Source organism: Octopus bimaculoides, chromosome 2 (genome assembly GCF_046866305.1).
Source record: "Octopus bimaculoides isolate indiv1 chromosome 2, ASM4686630v1, whole genome shotgun sequence".
NCBI lineage: Eukaryota > Metazoa > Mollusca > Cephalopoda > Octopoda > Octopodidae > Octopus > Octopus bimaculoides.
The window spans coordinates 70,882,866-70,903,281 of record NC_142929.1 but is presented as its reverse complement, the minus strand read 5'-3'; the positions used below and the strand labels follow the sequence as shown (position 1 = coordinate 70,903,281).

Below are 20,416 nucleotides of genomic sequence, written 5' to 3'. Positions count from 1 at the left end.
CCTGTAACCTCTCTGTAAAGCTAAGCACTTTATGGACATGAAACCCTGTGTAACCTGACAGACTGGCTATAACTATCTTTATATAATTAATACATACACATACACACACACACACACACACACACACACATCATCATCATCATTGTTTTAATGTTTGCTTTTCCATGGGCTGAATTTGCCGAGGTAGATTTTCTGTGACCAGATACTCTTCCTGTCATTGCCAGTCCTTATCTGTTTTCAAGTTTGGTAATATTGCCCCATGATCAGACAAGATGATGACACACATTTACAATGATCAAATGATTTTAAGGCAAGGAAGTAATAACACACACACACATACACACACAATGGGGGTGGGGTTTCTTTCAGTTTCCATCTATCAAACCCTGTCACAAGACTGGTTGGCCTATGGTTATAAAAAAAAAACACTTGCTCAAGGTGCCACACTGTGGGATTGAACCCAGAACCATGTGGTTGACAAGCAATTACATATATCTATATCAGTCTTTTACTCAAAAGCAACAAAAGCATTTATATGCTTTTTACTTATTTTACTGGTTTTTGTCTATATTTTTAATTACAGGTGTTAAATCAGTCACTAGGTAGAGTTGATTAATTCAATTCATTTGATTAGATAATTTGTAAAATGGAAGTGTTGTGAAATAAGATAATGACTTAAGTAATGGCTGCTTGAGGAATTTACAATAATAGCAGTTGGTAAAGGCATTTATCTTCTCTATAGTATATTTTTTATTTTTATTAGAAAAATATCTTTCTGTTTGGGCAGATCTACTTTAACTTCCTGTCTCCCATTGATTTCTGGCTGTAACTATATCTGGTTTTGTTAAAAGAAGGAAAAAAAATATTCCAACATTTGCTTCTTTCATCTTAATGGCAAAACTTCTTTCTCCCTCACTTTCTCTTTTTTACTCTTTAAAAAATATGAACTTTTATTAACTCTCTCAAATTTTCAGTTTTTCTCATTTACCCTCTTTCTCTCTCTCTCTCTCTCTCTCTCTCTATCTCTATCTCTCTTTTGCCCTCTTTCTCTCTATCGCTCTTTTGCCCTCTTTCTTTCTCTCTCTCTTTTGCCCTCTTTCTTTCCCTCTATCTCTCTTTTTCCTTCTCTCTTTCCCTCTCTCTCTCTTTTCCCCTCTCTCTCTTTTCCCCTCTTTCTTTCTATCTTTTGTCCTCTTCTCTCTCTCTCTCTCTCTTGCTCTCTCTCACTCTCTCTTTTGCTCTCTCTCACTCTCTCTTTTGCTCTCTCTCACTCTCTCTCACTCTTTCTCCTTTTATAACTATAAAATATAAACTTAATTTTCAGCTTCTGTATTTCTTTCTCTGTCATTCTCTCTTTTTTTATTTGTTATTCTCCCTCCCTCTCTCACTCTCTACAACTATAAAATATAGACTTTATTTTTTTAGTTTATTCTCTTAATTTTCAATTTTTCACTCTGGTTGTTTCTCTCTCTCTTCTTCTTAAAACTGTAAAATATAAACTTTATTCTTTGGCTTTGTTCTCTCAATATTTCAGTTACTCTATTTTTTAAAACCTCTATCTTCTCATTCTTTGAAATTTTGTCTAATCCATTCATATAAAATATTACTGTGAATTTTTACACGTTTTCTTCTCATTGAAGCTTATTTTATTCCTTATTTTTTTCTTTCAGTAGCAATTTAACTTGTGATTATTTTTAGTCATGTTTTAGAGGTGTACTTACTGACTTGTTTGGCATCAGACATCAAAATAAAATATGAAATTCAAAAATTGTAACTTTAAAGTTAGCTTTCATTTGTGTTACTGCATTATTCTCTCTCTCTCTCTCTCTCTCTCTCTCTCTCTCTCTCTCTCTCTCTCTCTCTCATTTTTGAATGAGTGAGCACTTCACTTGAACTAGTACATCCTATTTTCACAATATGTCAGTTTAATACAGAAGTATTCTTGTTTCAGAGATTGACACTTTTTTAAACAGAGGTGAAGCAAATTGTTTTGACTGTATTTTCCTGTCTTTCAATTCATAACAAACTTGGTGAACTTAACTTTATTATTGATGTTGTTGTTTTTTCTCTTTGCTTCCTCATAGGGTTTCCTGTATATTGTTGACAATGCTTAAACTCATTTGGCCAGTGGGTTACTATATACACATACCAGGGCAGAACCTGTGATGTTCATAACTCCTTTGTACCTGGTAAGTAATCACTTATTCACTTTTTGAAAAAAAATGTTTACGTTATCTGTAGGTGTAGCTATATGGTTAAGAAGCTAGTTTCTCAACCACGTGGTTTTGGGTTCAATCCTACTGCATGATACCTTAGGCAAGTGTCTGCTTTCATATAGCCCTGGGTCAGTCAGAAGCTTTATAAGTGGGTTTGGTAGACAGAAGCTAAAAGAAGCTAGTCATATGTGTGTGTGTGTGTGTGTGTGTGTGTGTGTGTGTGTGTGTGCACGCGCACCTTGTGAGTGGATTTGGTAGATGGAAACTGGAAGAAACCCATCATATGTATGTGTATTTGTCCCCCACCTCCACTTGACAACCAGTGTTGGTGTGTTTATGTTGCCGTAACTTATCAGTTCAGCAAAAGAAACCAATAGAATAAGTAGCAGGCTTTAAAACAAAAAAAGTTCTGGGGTCGATTCATTCAATTAAAAATTGTTCAAGGTGGTGCCAAAATGGCTGCAGTCTAATGACTGAGACAAGTAAAAAAATAAAAGATATTACTTTTTCTTTTTCCTTTCTTGAAATTAAATATTTGAATTTCATTCCAAATCTACTTCAGAACACTAAAAAAAGAAAAAAAAATCTCGAGATGTACCTTTATAATCTGGTGCAAGAATACATGTTCACATATGTTTTTTTTATTAGTTCATGTTTGCATTCAGTTTTCCTGTGCTGGCATATCTCAAGATATCTATGGCTGGATTCCCTTCTTGCTGGCTAATCTTTATTTATTTGCAAGGAAGGTACTTATTCTTTTTTGGTCATTGCTTGCCTAACTGCTGAGCTGCTGGGCATATTGTTTATGTGGGACAAACGTTGGCACTGCCCTAGTAGTATCAATGTGAAGATAAGCAGAGAGAGAGAGAGACACGCGCACACGCACACACACACACAGATGTGTGTTCACATCTGGTAGGCTTCTGTAGGGTTCCTTGTTTTTTGTTGAGTTTCATTTATAAGTCATTGGTCAGCCAGAAACTATTGTAGAAGATACTCACCCTACTTGCTCAGCCCAAAAGCATCACAAAGTGCGAACAAACCTGAAACCATGTGCCTGTATGTGCATGCACACACACCACAAAGCATATACAGGTGTGTGCTTTGTGAGTTCTGCAAGTTCTGCAAGAAGCCAAGTGGGTTACTGGCTGCTACTTAAAAGTGCAATCAAGTACTCCAGCAGCTAGCAGAGGTTCCTCACAAAGAGTGCAAAGAGGGAAGATAAATGACAGCAACAGGTAGAATACATTCAGTTTGTAAAGTAGGGGTTAAAGAATGGAGGTGGGAAGTGTGCACTTTCTTGGTGTTTGTGGGGGTTTTAGTTGAGGTAGATGACTAGGAAAGAAAAAGGCGGTGAGCTGGCAGAAACGTTAGCACGCAGGGTGAAATGCTTAGCAGTATTTCGTCAGCCGTTACGTTCTGAGTTCAAATTCTGCCAAGGTTGACTTTGCCTTTCATCCTTTCGAGGTCGATAAATTAAGTACCAGTTATGCACTGGGGTCGATGTAATCGACTTAATCCCTTTGTCTGTTTTTGTTTGTTCCCTCTGTGTTTAGCCCCTTGTGGGCAATAAAGAAATAAGATGACTAGGAAAGATCATGTAGAATTTTTATAGAGTAACTAATTATTAAACTGGTGTTTGAAACATGAAATTATTAAACTGGTGTTTGAAACATGAAATTCTGCTGGGAGCTTTTAATTTAGCTCACCTTAAAAACAGGAATTTCATATCAAAGGACAGAGAATGGTCTTGGACAGGTTGTTATCAAGAAGTTTAAATTCAGAAATATTACCTTAGGTAATTGTCTTCTACTATAGCCAAAGGTTGCTCAATAGCTTTGTGAGTGGAGTTTGGCTGATAGAAACATCTGAGATGTTACTCTTAAATATCAATCACTCTCTTTATAAATGATGTTCTACTCTATTCATTAAATGAATATGGATTATTTTAGTTATGTCTGACAATAGGCAAGCAAAATCATGTAAAGCAACCAAAAACACTGTTGAGCCATAATTGTTCTAATATTATGGCAGATACATAATTTGAGAGAAATAATTACTCAACTCATTATAATGTAATAGTACATTTACTTGACAAGTGAGAATTATTTGGTTGGATTCCCATTGTTGCGTTCTTTATTTTTTTAAACCTGGTTACAAATGTATTGTTTATATTAAAACTCTTAGCTGCTTATAATATATGTTGTTATCACTCTCACCCTCACCTTCTCTCTCTTTCTCTCATGATAGTTTGTATTAAGCACAGTATTACTTTAACCTTTTAGCATTTAAACCAGTCATATTCAGCCCAAATATTCTGTTTTTTGTTAATATCAGCCATATCTGACCTCTTACACTTACTCGGCAATACCATTCTAAAAAATAACATCATTGAAATATTGCTACAAGTTTGACTAGAACTGTTAAGCTGGAGAGCTGCACCAGGCTCCAGTCTGATTTGGCATGGTTTCAATGGCTGGATGCCCTTCCTAATGCCAACCACTTTATAGAGTGTTCTGGGCGCTTTTATGTGGCACTACACAAGTGCCTCTATGTGGCACTGGCACAAGTGCTTTTTATGTAGCACTGGTTCAAGACTCTTGCAGGTCAATCCTCTTCACCAGGGGGGAAGTGACCTTAATACTTCTGCTGTGCAGTATGATTAGTTCAAAACAATGTGAGTAAATAAACATCGCATTTGATAGAGTAACCTGAATGCTACAGGGTTAAACTATACAGTTCTATATTTAAGAGATGAGGAATTATGTACATTATTTACATTAGATGGATATTTGTCCTCATCTTGTTTGTCGTTAACACGTTTCAGCTGATATACCCTCTAACCTTCTTCAGGTGCCTTGGGGAAATTTCGAACCTGAGTTCTCATTCCTAAGGTATTATTATTATTATTATTGTTCAGGTCACTGCTTTGAATCGAACTCAGACCTGAACAATAATAATAATAATAATAATAATAATAATACCTTAGGAATGAGAACCCAAGTTTGAAATTAGTTCTTATCCTAAGCAATGGTGCCTCATTGGTGGCATTGTGTGATGTTACAAGAGGGCAGCAAATATCAAGGTGTCCTATGGAGAGTGCTGAATGTTCAGAGGAGTTTGTTATTTTTATCACGAAAAATATATTTTGTCCTTTTAATACCAACTCACCTGAGTCTAAAATACAAACTACCTGTGTTAAAGAGATCTGCATTAAAACCTTCCATCAAAATTTCATGTTACAAGCATCAGTTTAATAATGACAGTTATTTTATTAAATTCTTCATTGTTTTCAAAATTATTTGAGACAAAGACAAGGTTTCAACAAATATGCTAAGAAAAGGGTTAACCATGTACAATAATTATATTTGGACCCTTTTGTTACCATATTTCTGCTGAAATATGCTGCCTTTGTTTCAGCATAGAACTAGAAATTAGTAAAATGACTGTCATTATTAACCTGGTATCTGAACATGAATTGATATACTCTTTTACTCTTTTACTTGTTTCAGTCATTTGACTGCGGCCATGCTGGAGCACTGCCTTTAGTTGAGCAAATCAACCCCAGGACTTATTCTTTGTAAGCCCAGTACTTATTCTATCGGTCTCTTTTGCCGAACCGCTAAGTGACGGGGACGTAAACACACCAGCATCGGTTGTCAAGCAATGCTAGGGGGACAAACACACACACGCACATATATATACATATATACGACGGGCTTCTTTCAGTTTCCATCTACCAAATCCACTCACAAGGCTTTGGTCGGCCCGAGGCTATGGTAGAAGACACTTGCCCAAGGTGCTACGCAGTGGGACTAAACCCGGAACCATGTGGTTGGTAAGCAAGCTACTTACCACACAGCCACTCTTGCGCCTATATGCAAGTTTGATGGCAGGTTTTGATTTAGATTGCTTTAAAGCTAGAAACTCATATCATGGGAACAAAGGTAGTTACAGGAGGGTTGCTCTCAAAAGGGTTAAACACATTTTCAGAAAAAAATCTTTGTTAGGTTTTGTAAGACATTTTGTTAGTGAGCAGAAAACACAACTAATGAGTCAAGGTTCAGTATATTTTCATTATAAAAGCCCTTGGTTTCTTTTGCAATTTCCATAGATGATTTAACAGAAGAGCTACTTGCCTTTGCAAATATCTAAATTATTGGCTGATATAGTATAAGAAGATGTAGATGATAAACCCTTGCACAAAGTTTCTTCTGTTTGATTAAAATGTGGGGTTTTTTTTTGTCTTTTTTTAAACAAAACTTGGAGAGGGATGTAAGAAAACATAACACCATCTGGTGAAAGGGGCATAGATTAAGTACAGTTGGCATTTCTTTTAGAGTTTTGAAATTTTACATGAAAATAGATTTCATTAGTGTATTCTTGGATAGTTTTTGTTGTGAATAAAGCATTATCTGCTAAGTTGATGTTACATAATGGTATTGCAAAGAAGCCTCAATGGGATTGCATGACTTGCTAGAAATAGTAGCCAAATCTCTTTCAGATTACAATCTACAGTCTCGAAAAAGCTAATACTCATTGAATATTATACTCATTGGTGCACAATGCCTGAAAAAGGGATGGCATAGTCATGGCTGGAATACCTTTAATCATAAATTTGCTCAGTCACTGACCTGAGGGTACATACATTCTCTGTCTGTCTGTCTGTGTCTCTCTCTCATACATACACACACACGGAAATATATGATGGCTTCTTTCAGTTTCTATCCATTAGTAGAATGCACTCAGCCAAGGTGTTGTACTGTGCCGAAATAATATAGTTACCTATACCCATTCTTAACCCCCCACACACACACACATTGTGTGTGAAAAAGAAAAATAAAGTTTGTCAGTCAGTGAGAATAAGAGTGAGTAGCAACAGAAAAAAAAAAAACTGAAGACAAAATGAAACAAATAAAACGGGCCAAGGCTTGAAGCAAAAGCATTCAATATGAAAATATGGCTTCTTTTCAAGTAAAATTTAAAAAAGAGTTTAGACATGAAATCATTAATTTTTTGGTCAAGTCTCTTGAACAAACATTTTGACCAGTCAGTATTCATATAAATCAGTGTTGAATTTATTTCTTGGAAATTGCATTCCCATTCAATTCTTTGTGTCCTAATCAATAGGAAGCTATGCAAAATTAGAAACTGTTTAATTTATCATATTTTGCCTGAAGGTTTATCATTCATACTCACTCATGAGTTAAATCTCAGAAGTGATCTTGTCTCTATAATTAATAACTTTTCAATTTCACCATTGACTGAAGCTGTTTCTGCTGGCAATTTTTACATTACAAAATTTAAAAGCTATTTTGTCCTAACCCAAGACTGGCTTTTATCACACCAAATTCTTATATGTCCTAAAGGTGGCAAGTTCCTCCCTCTCTAAAGTAATCATATAAAAGAAAAAAAAAAATGCACCTTTTGTAATACTCTTGACAACAGCTTATTTCCTATTAGCATAAAATAGTTACAAAATAATGGCTATGAATAAAAATCATAATGATGACAAAACATTTACAAAATGTTGAATAAGATGGAAAAAGTGACAAAATGAAAAGAATAAGCATTATGATATTTTTTTTCTGAGCTAAATATTTAGATTTATGGAAATTACTTCTGAAGAAAAATGTCAAATTTTTGTTAAAATATTGGTTTCTAGGGTTGAGATAAAAGTTGATTAAATAGATTTAGTATATTACTGGTACTTATTCCATTGGCTTTAAATGGATGAAACTAGATGAAATGTGAGTATACATGATGAACCATGAAGTTAAAACTTAGAAAGACAGAACTAAATTTCAGAGTTGTACTTGTGTAGAGACTTTAAATTTCCTTCCCCTTCATTTTCTCCAGTCCTGTCAATAATCCCTTCTCTTTCCCCTGTTCCCTGCCATATTCTCCCATCTCCTACTTACCATCCAAGAATTTTTGCCTGCTCTGTCTTCTGTTATAGGAGTAGCTCTGCAAGTTATGAGGCAATCATCACTGGTGCCACAAAAAACAAATAAAGCAAAACAAAAAGAAAAAAACAAACAAAACTACCTAGTACATTCTGTAAAGTGGTTGATATTAGGAATAGCATCTATCTGTAGAAACCATGCCATAGTAGACACTGGTGTATGAGAGTCAAACTGTCCAACTCCTGTCAGCATGGAAGCCAGACATTAAATAATAATGGACTATTCTGATTATCTGATTATGCAAAAAAAAAAAAAAAAAAGAGAAGAAAAAGTCCTCTAGCTGTAGAAATCATGTCAAAGTAGACACTGGTGTATGACCTTGTTCTCTAACTCATCACATTCTATCAAACCATGTCAGCTTGGAAATAGGACATTAAATGATAATGATGATGATAGGAGTTTAATATCATAGCAAGAGGAAAAATCCCAATGAGATTAGTTGGCACTTGTTTTTGTTTAGTAATTGTAACAGTTTTTTTTTTTTTTAGGTAGAACTACCACACATTGATGGAGAATTCTGATTACAAATAAAAAGAAAAAAAAAATGGGGAAATGCTTTACAAGGTGATTCTGTTTATCAGTTGTGTTTCATCATCGTTATCGTTCTCCAAAAGGCAGTGGAGTGACAGAAATGGTGGTGCCAGACTGAATGCCTTGAAGTGTTTAGTTACATTCCTTTATGTTGGGAGTTCTAATCCTGCTGGGAAAGACTTAGCTTTTTATCTTACCGATGTTAATTAGTACCAGGCGTGTACTGGGATCAGAATTAATCGACTATACTGCTCTTTCCCCACTGACAAAGCTTTTGGCCTTGTGCCAATGTAAGGAAACAACTTTACAACACTTCTCCCAGTGCAGTATATTCCACTTTGGTCCCAACATGGAGGGAAAGAGAGAGAGAGAGGAGGGAAGAAAGGAAAGGATGAGAGAGAGAGAGAGCATGGGAGTGGGGGACTGAGAGAAACTAACAATGGAGGAAAAGATTTCACTAAAACTATTTAATGACTTGTTCACTGAATATTACTACATAATTTAAGTTGCCTTTGACAGTTATATCTAAAGAAATTTGATATTTTTAACGTGAGAAATCAAAGTGGATATTTTGGATGATGTTGTTTCAGGTTGATATACACCATATGTTTTATATTAGTAACCAGAGAAATTCAACATAAACATGCAAGTCATATAAACCTTGATTTTTCCCTTTTAAGAAAACTTTTGGAAAATTTGTCTTCTATTGATCTTGTCGGACATTATTTACAAAACAGCAGTCTATCTATTGATAATATTCTGATTAGTCCGGGCCATCAAATGTTTTCTTTTAGGGAGTACCTCTGATGTCTTTGGAGCTGATAAAATAAGTACAGCAGTGTATTAAGGTTGATTCACTTGATTGTAGCACTTTCCTTAAAAAAGAATTATTGGTCTGCTACCCTGCACTAAACATACGTTCCCTACTTCTTCCACTCACTTCTGGCACCCCTGTTCTATTCATTCCTCCCACCTTGTACCTTGAAAATATACTCTGATACCTCATCACCAATTTTCAGCTCCACCCTTTAATCTCTCTTCTAAAACATGAGCAGTCATATAGTTCTTAAGCAAAAAACCTGCTTTGCTCCTTTCCTCCTGTATTCTTCTTGCTATATTCTTCTAGCATAAAGTTTTACCTCCCCCACTTGAGGTTCATAGTTTTGCAAGCTGCATGGTAACTTCACTAGTGCTGAAAGTATGAAAAAAAAAAAAAAAAGCACCCAGTACACACTGTAAAATGGTTGATGTTAAGAAGGGCATCCGACTCTAGAATCATGCCAAACAGACACTGGAGCACAATGCAGTTCTTGGACTCATCAGATCCTTTTGAACTGTCCAACCCATGACAGCCTGGAACAATGATGATATGCCTATATATAAGGAAGAAGGATATATAGTGCATTGCACTATTGAATATATTTTTCAGTACAATTTTATTTTAGCAAGAATACATTTTTTTTAACAACATCTTGTCTCTTAGATTAAACATCTAGTAAGCTTGTTTTTAGTTTGAATTTCTTTTCTTGTTTATGGTCCAATTTTTTATTCTGAACATTTAAAAACTGCTGATTAACCCCCTTTTGACCATATTTCTGTTGAAATATGTTGCCTTTACTTCAAGGTATTTTGAAAATAATGGTATGTCTGTACGCCTGTCCACATACATTATGTGTTTGTTTGTTCCCTTCCTCTACTGTCTGACAACTGGTATGGGTTTTACATCCCTGTAAATTCGCAGTTTTGGTGAAAGAAATCAATAGAATAAGTACTGGACTTTAACCCAACCCTCCAAGTATTGGGGTCTATTTATTCAACTAAACCCTTGAGGTAGTGCCTCAGAATGGCTGCAATCAATTTCTTAGTTGTTATTTTTGCATAACACATGTAATATATAATGTTGGTATTCTAAATTTTATTTTGAAACTATTGAGTTTGACAGAAAACCAAATTCTAGTCACTGTTAATGCTTTTAGGAAAGGCGGTGGCATGGGCATGTGTTGAGGAAGGATGAGGAACATGTTCTGAAGAGGGTGTTAAAGTTTAAGGTAAATGGACAGTGAAAGCAAGGTAGACCGAGGAAAATGTGGAGGGGACATGGAGGAGGAGGAGATTGGGAGGGTTGGCTTGAGAAGGGAGGACGCCCAAAAACCAGACAAGATGATGAGATGGTGTGAGGGCAGTTGCTATGGCAATGAGTTAGATCCAGCTACTCCCCGTTAACGGGGACAAAACCTGGATTCAAAATGATGGATGGTGATGATAAATATCACAATCTTTCCTGCTTTTATTTTAGTTAATTCCAAGTCAAAGGTTTTTCCAGCAATAACCATATCATTTTTTTTTTAATAATGTATCTGAGACTACAAAATCCTGTGTATCTTTCATGTCAACAAATATTATAGGCTGTGAGTCACTAGAGACTTAGCTGCTGTTTCTTGGAGGTTGAGTAACTATAGAGGAGAGAATTCTTTGTTTATATTTTGTAGTTATTTATTTGTGTATAAAAAAACAATCTGCATTTCAACCAATTCAAAAATCAGATGTTTGTTACTCAACAGTTTTTAGAATTTCAAAATAGTTTTTTTATGTATAGTTTTTAAAGTTATTGAATTATATTTTTTTGTTTTTATTTATTTAGTTTCTCAATTTTTGTTTGTTTTTGGTTTGTAAATTCTTTCCCTGGAGACAAATAGATTTATGCAAAGGCATAGTATCATGTGAATCAGAATGCAAATGTTTTTTGTCTGTAGTCTGTAACTTGTGATAATTTATTCAGAAAGGGGGGGGGGATGCAGTATTTTCCACTCTACTGATGAAATATATAAAAATTGTAATGTAAGAAACATTCCTAATGATGATGGAAAAAGTAAATAAATTGTAAATTCATATTTTATTTTTATATTTTTTCATGCAAAAAAAGAAAAGAAAAAGTACATATTTTGAAGCACTGCTTAAAACCATCAAATGGAAATTTAGGACATAGAACATCAAATATACATGTATATATATATATATATATATACACACACATACATGCACATACACACAGTGTATATATACACACACACATATATATACATATACATACATGCACACACACACACACACACACACTTACATACACTCACTCACACATACATGAACTCACACACATGCACACTCTCTCACATACATGCATAACATACATACATGCATTACATACATACATACATACATAGTCCTTAAGATTCTTTTCTTTTTCTTATCAATTTCATCATATAAATTTTCACATCAAATCTTAAGCGCTCTAATTAATGAGATAAGGCAGTAACTAATTAAATAATAAATGCTTATTACATTTTAACTCTGCAGCTTTACATAGTAATCTTTCAGTATACCTGTTTTTTATTTTTTATTTTTTGAATTTCAATTGAGTTTACTGAAAAAAATAACCTCATTCCTGCCTCTGAGAAATAGACCAATAAACCATAAATTATCTTTACAGTCACACCTCTTAATAATTTTATTTACCAAATCCTTGAAACAGCATGTGGTAATAATAATAATAATAATAATCATTGTCATTATCATCATCACCATCTTAGAGTCTGAGATACCGATTGTGTTGCCTCAGTATCCTTATGCCAACTTGTTTAGTTCGTGATATCATTCTGTTTTTAAGATGTTTACTAAATAACCACTTTACATCATATTTCATCACTGTTGAAATGGGCTGAGAGATGAAACTTGGCACAGATGTGCAGAACATTTCAACTTGCTAGTAAGCCTGCCAGCCTTCATCTTCTTCCTTCTCCTCTCTGTGGCTGTAGTGGCAAGCGGTAATTGTACAGTGTGTGTGGGGCGGGGGGATACTCTCCTTATTAAGTGTTATGTTTACATGGGATTCTTGTGGAAACGGTTTTTATGAGCCTTGGTTGCTATTATTTGCAACTACTGGAGCTTTTTTCTCAATTACTTAATGTACAGTGACCACAAGATACAGTTTTAATGGCTGCATTTCCTCTTTATTTCATTTTCTGTCTGAATTTTGGTAAGTGATTTCCTTTTTTGCACCCTTTCCTCTGTATTATCTGGACTAGCAAACCCAATAAGATCTTTTACCTTTTATCCATTACTTATGTCAGTCACTGGACTGTATCCACATTGGAGCATCATTTTGAAGAGCTGTATTTTTTTCTTTCAAAGTCTGGGACAATTCTGTTGGTCTCTTCACTGAACTACGAAGTTACAGGGACAGCAACACCAATTGTCAAGTGGCAGTGGGGACAAAAGCACTCACATATGTACGCGCGCACACACACACACACACACACACACACACACACACACACACACACACACACACACACGTGTATATATATATATATATATATATATATATATATATATATGATGGACTTCCACACAGTTTCCGTCTACCAAATTCACTCATAAGGTGTTGGTTAGCTTGAGCCTGTTGTAGAAGACATTTGCCCTAGGTGCCATGTAGTGGGGCTGAACCTGAAACCATGTGGTTGTGAGGTGAGCTTTTTAACCACACAACCATAATTAGTGATAAAATAGTTTTGTCTGAAAAATTAGTAATTAGTAGTATATTTGAATTTTTTATATTTCACAAAGAGTTAAGGTGGTGAGGTGGCAGAATCATTAGCGTGCTGGGCAAAATGCTTAGCAACATTTCATCCCTCTTTACATTCTGAGTTCAAATTCTGCTGAGGTCCACTTTGCTTTTCATCCTTTTGAGGATTGATAAAATGAGTACCAGTTGAGCACTTGAGGGGGTCGATGTAATTGACTTATCCCATTCCTCGAACTTGCTGGTTTTGTGCTAAAATTTAAAACCAATATTTCACAAAGAGAAAAGAATTTTTTTTATGTTACTGTTTTCTTTTAGTAGTTACGTAGTATGAAATGACTGATTAGATAACGAATCACATGGTTTGGGCTTCAGTCTCACTGCATGGCATTTGGGCAGATGTCTTCTGCTATAACCCTGGATCCATCAAACCCTTGTAAGTGAAAGAAGCCTGTTGCATGTATGCTTGCATGCATGTATGTGTATATGCATATATCATCATTAGCACCACCATTTAATGGCTGTTTCTCTATGCTGATGTGGGTTGGATGGTTTTACAGAAACTAGCAAGCCAGAAGACTGCTTCAAGCTCCAATGTCTGCTTTGGCATGGTTTTTATTACTGAATGTCTTTCCTAATGCCTGTTACTTTTCAGTGTGTACTGGGTGCTTTTTTTTATGAGACAAGTACTTTGTGAGGTCATCAAGTAACTTGTCAGACAAGACCCTTCTACTGAGTGTGTGGGTGTGTTATCGAGGGAGGTGGCTTTATGCCAACACACACACACACACACACACTTCCAAGCTAAACTTAACATGTCTTATGTAACACATACAACTACTGATTAGTTTTTTCCTCTAGTCTAATTAATGACCAGTGGTTGTTTGCATCATTGTGGGTGTGTGTGTGTTTGTTTTGTTGCCTTGACATTGCATGAAAGTTGTAAACAAGTAATCACTGTCATATAATCTGTGTCCCTTGTTTCTAGTGTTTTGTGAAAACATGTTCAGCCATATTGAAATACTACCTTGCTTGGAAACAAGGTGAATGTTAGTAGCAGTAAGTGCATTTGGCCATAGAAAATCTACATTAACAAATTCCATCTGTTTAGCCCATGCAAGCATGGTAAAGTGGACTTTATTACGATGATGGTGCTCTATCATCAAGTGTAAATTTAATAGAGTTTTAGTAGTTATTTTAGGTATCTTTGATTTATTATGGCTAATAATATTTCTTTTATAAGATGGTGAGCACCAACTTCCATTCTTAATGTTATTCACTTAGCTCTGCTGCATTGATTTATCATTATTGCATCGCCTTTTGTAGAGTAACGATAAGCTTATCTTTTTAAATGTAGCTTATATTAATGTTAGCAAGTAATTGCTTTTGTAATTCAACATGTTAAGAAATGAAACTCTCTTCGTTTATGGTGATTATTTTCAGTTGTTTCCTGATTTTAAGAATCAATTTCATGCATGCATGTGTGTGTGTGTGTGTGTGTGTGTGTGTGTGTGTGTGTGTGTGTGTGTGTGTGTGTGTGTGTGTGTGTGTTGTAAGGATAAGGATGGAAAAAACAAAACAAAAAAAAACTGATATCTCGTTTCTTGTTTTTTTTCTTCCACATCTCAAGTTACTTCATGTTGATGGTGCTGGTGTGAGATATGTTGGCAATGGTATTAAGATGGATCAGTTTACCTAAATATAGATTTAATCTGAATTATCATGCTGCAGTGACCTTTCGGTATAAAGCGGTTTAAATATATCATTGTAGCTAATAACATGTATATGTATTCCCTTATATTGATAGTAAAAAAATGGTTCAGACTAGACTATTCTTTTATGGGGGAAATGCACAGGATTACATCATCTTTACTTTTATGTGGCTGAGAGTTGTTTGCAGCCTTTTATGGATTGCAACAGAGGGAGACCAACAGTTTTTTTTTTCCCCATTAGTATCAAATTTCGAAGTTTAAACTCTAGTTTATAAAGATATGTTAGTTTTTTTTTTAAAAAAAGACTTTATCCCTTTTGTTACTATATTTCTGTGGAGATAAACTGTTTTTATTTAAATTAATTTGGAAAATAATTAAAAATTTTGTAAGATAACTTTGTCATTATTAAGCTAGTGTCTAGGATATAAAGTAACATGAAATTTTGATGGAAGGTTTTAATATAGATCACTTTTAAACAGGAAGTTTCTATCATAGACCTAAGAGTGATCTTGAGTTGTTTAGTACTGGAAGGGTTAAGCAGTACAGGCTAGAAGTTAAAGTAGGTGAGTAGTTAACAATAAATAAAGATGAGATATTGTATCAACCTATATAAGTTGTTTAATGCTTCTATTATATTTCGGGAAATCATCCCGTTATCAAATATAAGATAGAAAATATTCAAGGATCCCGAGGAAAAGTGCTATTGTTGGCAGGCAAAAGAATCATCATCATCGTTTAACGTCCGCTTTCCATGCTAGCATGGGTTGGACAATTTGACTGAGGACTGGTGAAACCAGATGGCTACACCAGGCTCCAATCTGATTTGGCAGAGTTTCTACAGCTGGATGCCCTTCCTAACGCCAACCACTCAGAGAGTGTAGTGGGTGCTTTTACGTGTCACCCGCACGAAGGCCAGTCAGGTGGTACTGGCAATGGCCACGCTCAAAATGGTGTATTTTATGTGCCACCCACACAAGAGCCAGTCCCGGTGCACTGGCAACGGTCTCGCTCGAAAATCCTTACACATGCCACGGGCACAAATGCCAGAAAGGCAACGCTGGGCACAGGTGCTATCCAGATTTCGCTTTCGCTTGCCCCAATAAGTCTTCGCAAGCTGAGTTTCGTGTCCAATGAAGGAGACAATGTTGGCATGGGTACCAGTCGTTGAATTTAGTTCGATTTCGTTAATATACTCCTATTATTCAATGAAATTTTGATTGTTTCCATTTTTTTTTCCATATCATTGATAATCAAAATAATTTTTTTCCCCCTGTCAGAGATAAAATTGATTCTTCCAGAATGTGTTTTGAACACTAATTCTAAGTTTGCTTTTCATCTTTTCCTCTTGTATGTCTAATTTTTGGAATATAAATTTTGTGCATTACTTGAATGGAATCACAGCATACACATGATTAATTCATAAATAATTAATGCTATGCCCGTTTTTATTTTATAAATCCAATGCTAGGAATTCATATAATTGAAGAATATACAATATACAAGTTTTTAGGCCAAATGAAGATCACACACACACACACACGCACACGCACACACACACACACACACACACACTCGTGCACCCACACATGTACAGACTTGCAGTGGCTATCAACTCCTAGCCAAATATAATCATCACTAACAAATTATCTTATCTTCATTATCATTTAACGTCTGTTGTCTGTGCTGGCATGGGTTGGATGGTATGACTGGGCTGGCAAGCTAGAAGGCTGCACCAGACTCCAGTCTGATTTGGTATGGTTTTCTATGGTTGGATGCCCTTCCTAACACTAACCACTCTGAGTGTAACAGGTGCTTTTACATGACACCAGGGTGTGTTTACGAGCCACCAGCACAGGTACCAGTTTGCGTGACACTGGTATCTGCCATGACTGTGATTTTGCTTTGCACGATGAGTCTTCTTCTCAAGCACGACACAATGCCAAGGGTCTTGGTTATTGCTTCCATGAGGCCCAACACTTGAAAGGAACTCAGCCACTCCACTGCCGTTAGACCCAACACTTCAATGGAACCCAGCCACTTTGCCTCTGTGAGGCTCAACGTTCAAAAGATATTTTTTATGTACCACCAGCACGGGTGCCCTTGGTTTGACAGATCCTCTCAAGCAGGGTACTGTCAATTTGGGTAGCTGTTCCCTTAATTGAGTCAACATTTGGCAGATTTTCCTCCTCCCATTCATTCTCCACATTCAGCTGTCTTTTATAATGGCATCTCCAAGCCTCTTTCTTTGCAGACTCATTAAAAGCAAGTGCACCATCATCATCCATTTCTCTCCTATGGCATCACAATTTTCTCTCACACACTGTTTTGCAATCTGAAATACTTCAGTTCTTTGATTCTCATGATGCTGAACATAGGCAAACTTCTTCTTTTCTGCTTCTTGCTTGGCTAGATATACCTGTCTCCTAGCTTCCCTTATGGCTATCTAATACAGTTCCCTACTGCTCCCACTCGTCCAGGCCTTCGAAGCCTGTTTCTTTGCTCTAATGGCCTTGTTTACAGTATTGTTCCACTACCACATTACCCTAGGTCTGGAAGGGACTTTGCACCAGTCTGTGGCACCCAGGAAGCTGTCTCACAGGAATTTCCAGTTGCCCTCTATGTCACAAGTTTGTAGCTCCTTCTCCCTCTCATCAAATTTCTTAATTAGGATGTCCCTAAGATATTAAAGACAATGGCTGTCAGCAATTCCCATACTGAAATTTAAAGTCAATAACAGCTTGTACAACACTACTAAAACTCTCATCCACAGAGCCTAGTAGTTTGAAAAGATCTCTGGCTTTACAATGGAGCAGCTGTTATTTTGTACTTTCCCTCTCTTAAAGTGATGTCTAAACAAAGACTAGGGTTCTCTCTACTGCGTTCATCTGACCCTTGACAGCTTTGTTTTTCGTCCTGCTAGGTGTCCAATAAAATCCACCCTCCTTACCAAGCAGGCTTGGTAGAGTTGCCGACTTAGTCACTGATAGCCCAGCCATGCAACAGGTTATAACTGGGTTACAGGTTACCAGTAGCACTAAGAGTGAACTTACACACACAGACACATATGACTGGATTTTTTTAGTTTCCATCTACCAAATTTACTTACAAGGCTTTCGTTGATCCTGGGCTATAGTAGAAGATACTTGTCCAAGGTGAGCCTGAACACAAAACCATGTAGTGGGGAAGCAAACTTCTTAACCACACAGCTATACCTGTTGTAAATATGGTTTTATAAACTTGGTCAGAGCTGTCCATGTTGCATCATCCACAATTGTCAGCAGTTATATTTTCATTCCAAACTCCCTGAATACAGTAATACCTTGGTAGCACTATAGATATATTTTTTAAAATGCAGTGCTAAATGGTACAACACTGGAGGATGTATCTTAAATATAGATACATAGTAACATAGCATAGAGATATAAGATTGATAGGCTATTTTTAACAGTGATGCAGACACAAATGAAGACGATAAACATTGCCAAATGGCTGAGAAATCCAGAGCCTTACTGTCAAACTCTCCAAACACTTAAGAACTTTAGATAACCTCACATGTGACATGATGTTACTCATCATAATCTAAATTTATACAGGAATCAGAAAATTAGTTTAATTACTTGAGATCTAATATTTTAAAATTATTGAGTGATTTGAATTGACTTTAATCAAAAGTATACAAGTCTAAGCAGCCTTAATTCAGTTGAAAAGCTGTAGTGTGAAGAATATAGGACAAAAAGAGCTATGCCTGGGATTAGGATCTAAGCTGAGGTTCCCCCCCCCCACTTATTGGTTGCTTTTTAAAGAACACATCTAATGTTGTCTTCATTTTGTGAGTAGCAAGACACCTGTGCTTATCCCTCTGTTATATTTAGCCTCCCAACACCTTGGTATAAAGCTATCTCTACCCTCTCTCAAATATTCTCTTCACTTAGTTGAAGGGTCTTTCTTTACTCTTGTTATTTTTGTGACTGGCAAGTTACTTTGTGACCTCACTAATGCTAGTGGCATGAAAAAAAAAAAAAAAAAAAAGCATCCAATAAGCTCTGTAAAGTGGTTGGCATTAAGAGAGCATCCAGTTGTAGAAACTACACCAAAGCTGGCGTTAGCACTTGATGCAGTCCTGCAGGTCACTGTATTCTATCAAACTGTCCAACCCATTCCAGTATGGAAAATAGATATCTGATGATGATGATATGTCTGTTTGCAAAGTTGTCAGTGTGTTGATGATTGAATTTATACGGTTTTTAATTTGTTTAGTTGATCTGGAAAATATCTTAGATTTCATTTTAATGAAGTTTACTTTATTTACTAAATAAGGTACCTGATGCTATTGAAATTGTTGCCTTTTTTTTTTTTTTTTTTTTTTTTTAAAGATTTTTGGACAACTATCAAAATTAGAAGTTTTGTAACGTAAATACAAAATTGGAAGAACTAATTTTAGTGATTTGCAAAAAATACATTAGAGATTAGCAATATGGAAAAATTTATATCAAGAGTTTTGTCTATATCTAATGCAACTATTTTAATGTTGAATTGCTGGAAAACAACATTTAGAGATAAGCGATTCACTGCTCTGTCTGTTATCCTTTACTTGTTTCAGCCATATAACTGTGGTCATGCTAGGACACCACCTTAACCCTGGTACATATTTTATCTGTCTATTGTAGAACTGCCAAGTTGCAGAAAGAAACCAGCACTAGTTGCCTTGCATGGTGGAGGAAAAGCATCCCACCCTACATATATATTTATGTGATGGGCTTCCACATTTTCCTTTAAATTTACTTACAAGGCATTGGATGGCCTGGGGATATAAAAGAAGAGACTTGTCCAAGGTGCTGTGCAGTGGGACTGAACCTGAAGTTAGATGGTTGCAAAGCAATCTTTTTAACCACACAGTAATGCCTGCTTGATGAAATTTATTGAACTCTTAAATTCTGACACCTAAATTTCTAGATATTTTTTGAGACTGTTAAGCTTGTTTATTATTTCTTCTTCCTCTTTAATTTGAAAATACAGGAATATTTAATGGTAATTTGATAGAATGATGAGTCTGTTTATACAAAAAATATGTTAAGATGTAGGATAACTAAAATCTGTGTAATGAACTGTGTTGTGCTGTTAGTTTGGCTTTGGAACTCCTAATGAAGCTAGGCCAATTTAGTGAATTATGATGCAAGTGGGGAAATCAACACAGAGTTAAATGTTATGACAGCAGGTAGCTGTTTATGTCATCTTGCGTATTATATAAATATGTGTAAGATGAAATAAAAAATTGAATTTTGTAGATGTATGATAATGAAGTTCTGTTGTAATTAGTAAACATTGTAATAATGAAAAAAGCAGAAAGTACCTGAGTTGTATTCGGACATGTGGTATAGGTATTTGTTTAGGAATAATTAGTAGTGACGATTT

General features: G+C 35.7%; 1 protein-coding gene across 13 annotated transcripts in view; it reads left to right on the top strand.

Annotated features, from left to right (window-relative positions):
- LOC106875929 (protein FAM13A) overlaps window positions 1-20,416 on the top strand; it is a 288,030-nt gene that overhangs the window by 79,824 nt on the left and 187,790 nt on the right. For 8 of the 13 annotated variants that reach the window (XM_089346973.1, XM_052978233.2, XM_089346968.1 and 5 more), the window contains exon 3: window positions 2,085-2,189. In XM_089346973.1, the coding sequence (XP_089203099.1) occupies window positions 2,166-2,189 (24 nt within the window). In that variant the 5' untranslated portion in view covers window positions 2,085-2,165. Of the gene's footprint in view, window positions 1-2,084; window positions 2,190-8,670; window positions 8,747-12,507; window positions 12,747-20,416 lie in introns of those variants that run through there. The other 5 variants (XM_089346975.1, XM_089346970.1, XM_052978230.2 and 2 more) reach the window with 3 other exon arrangements.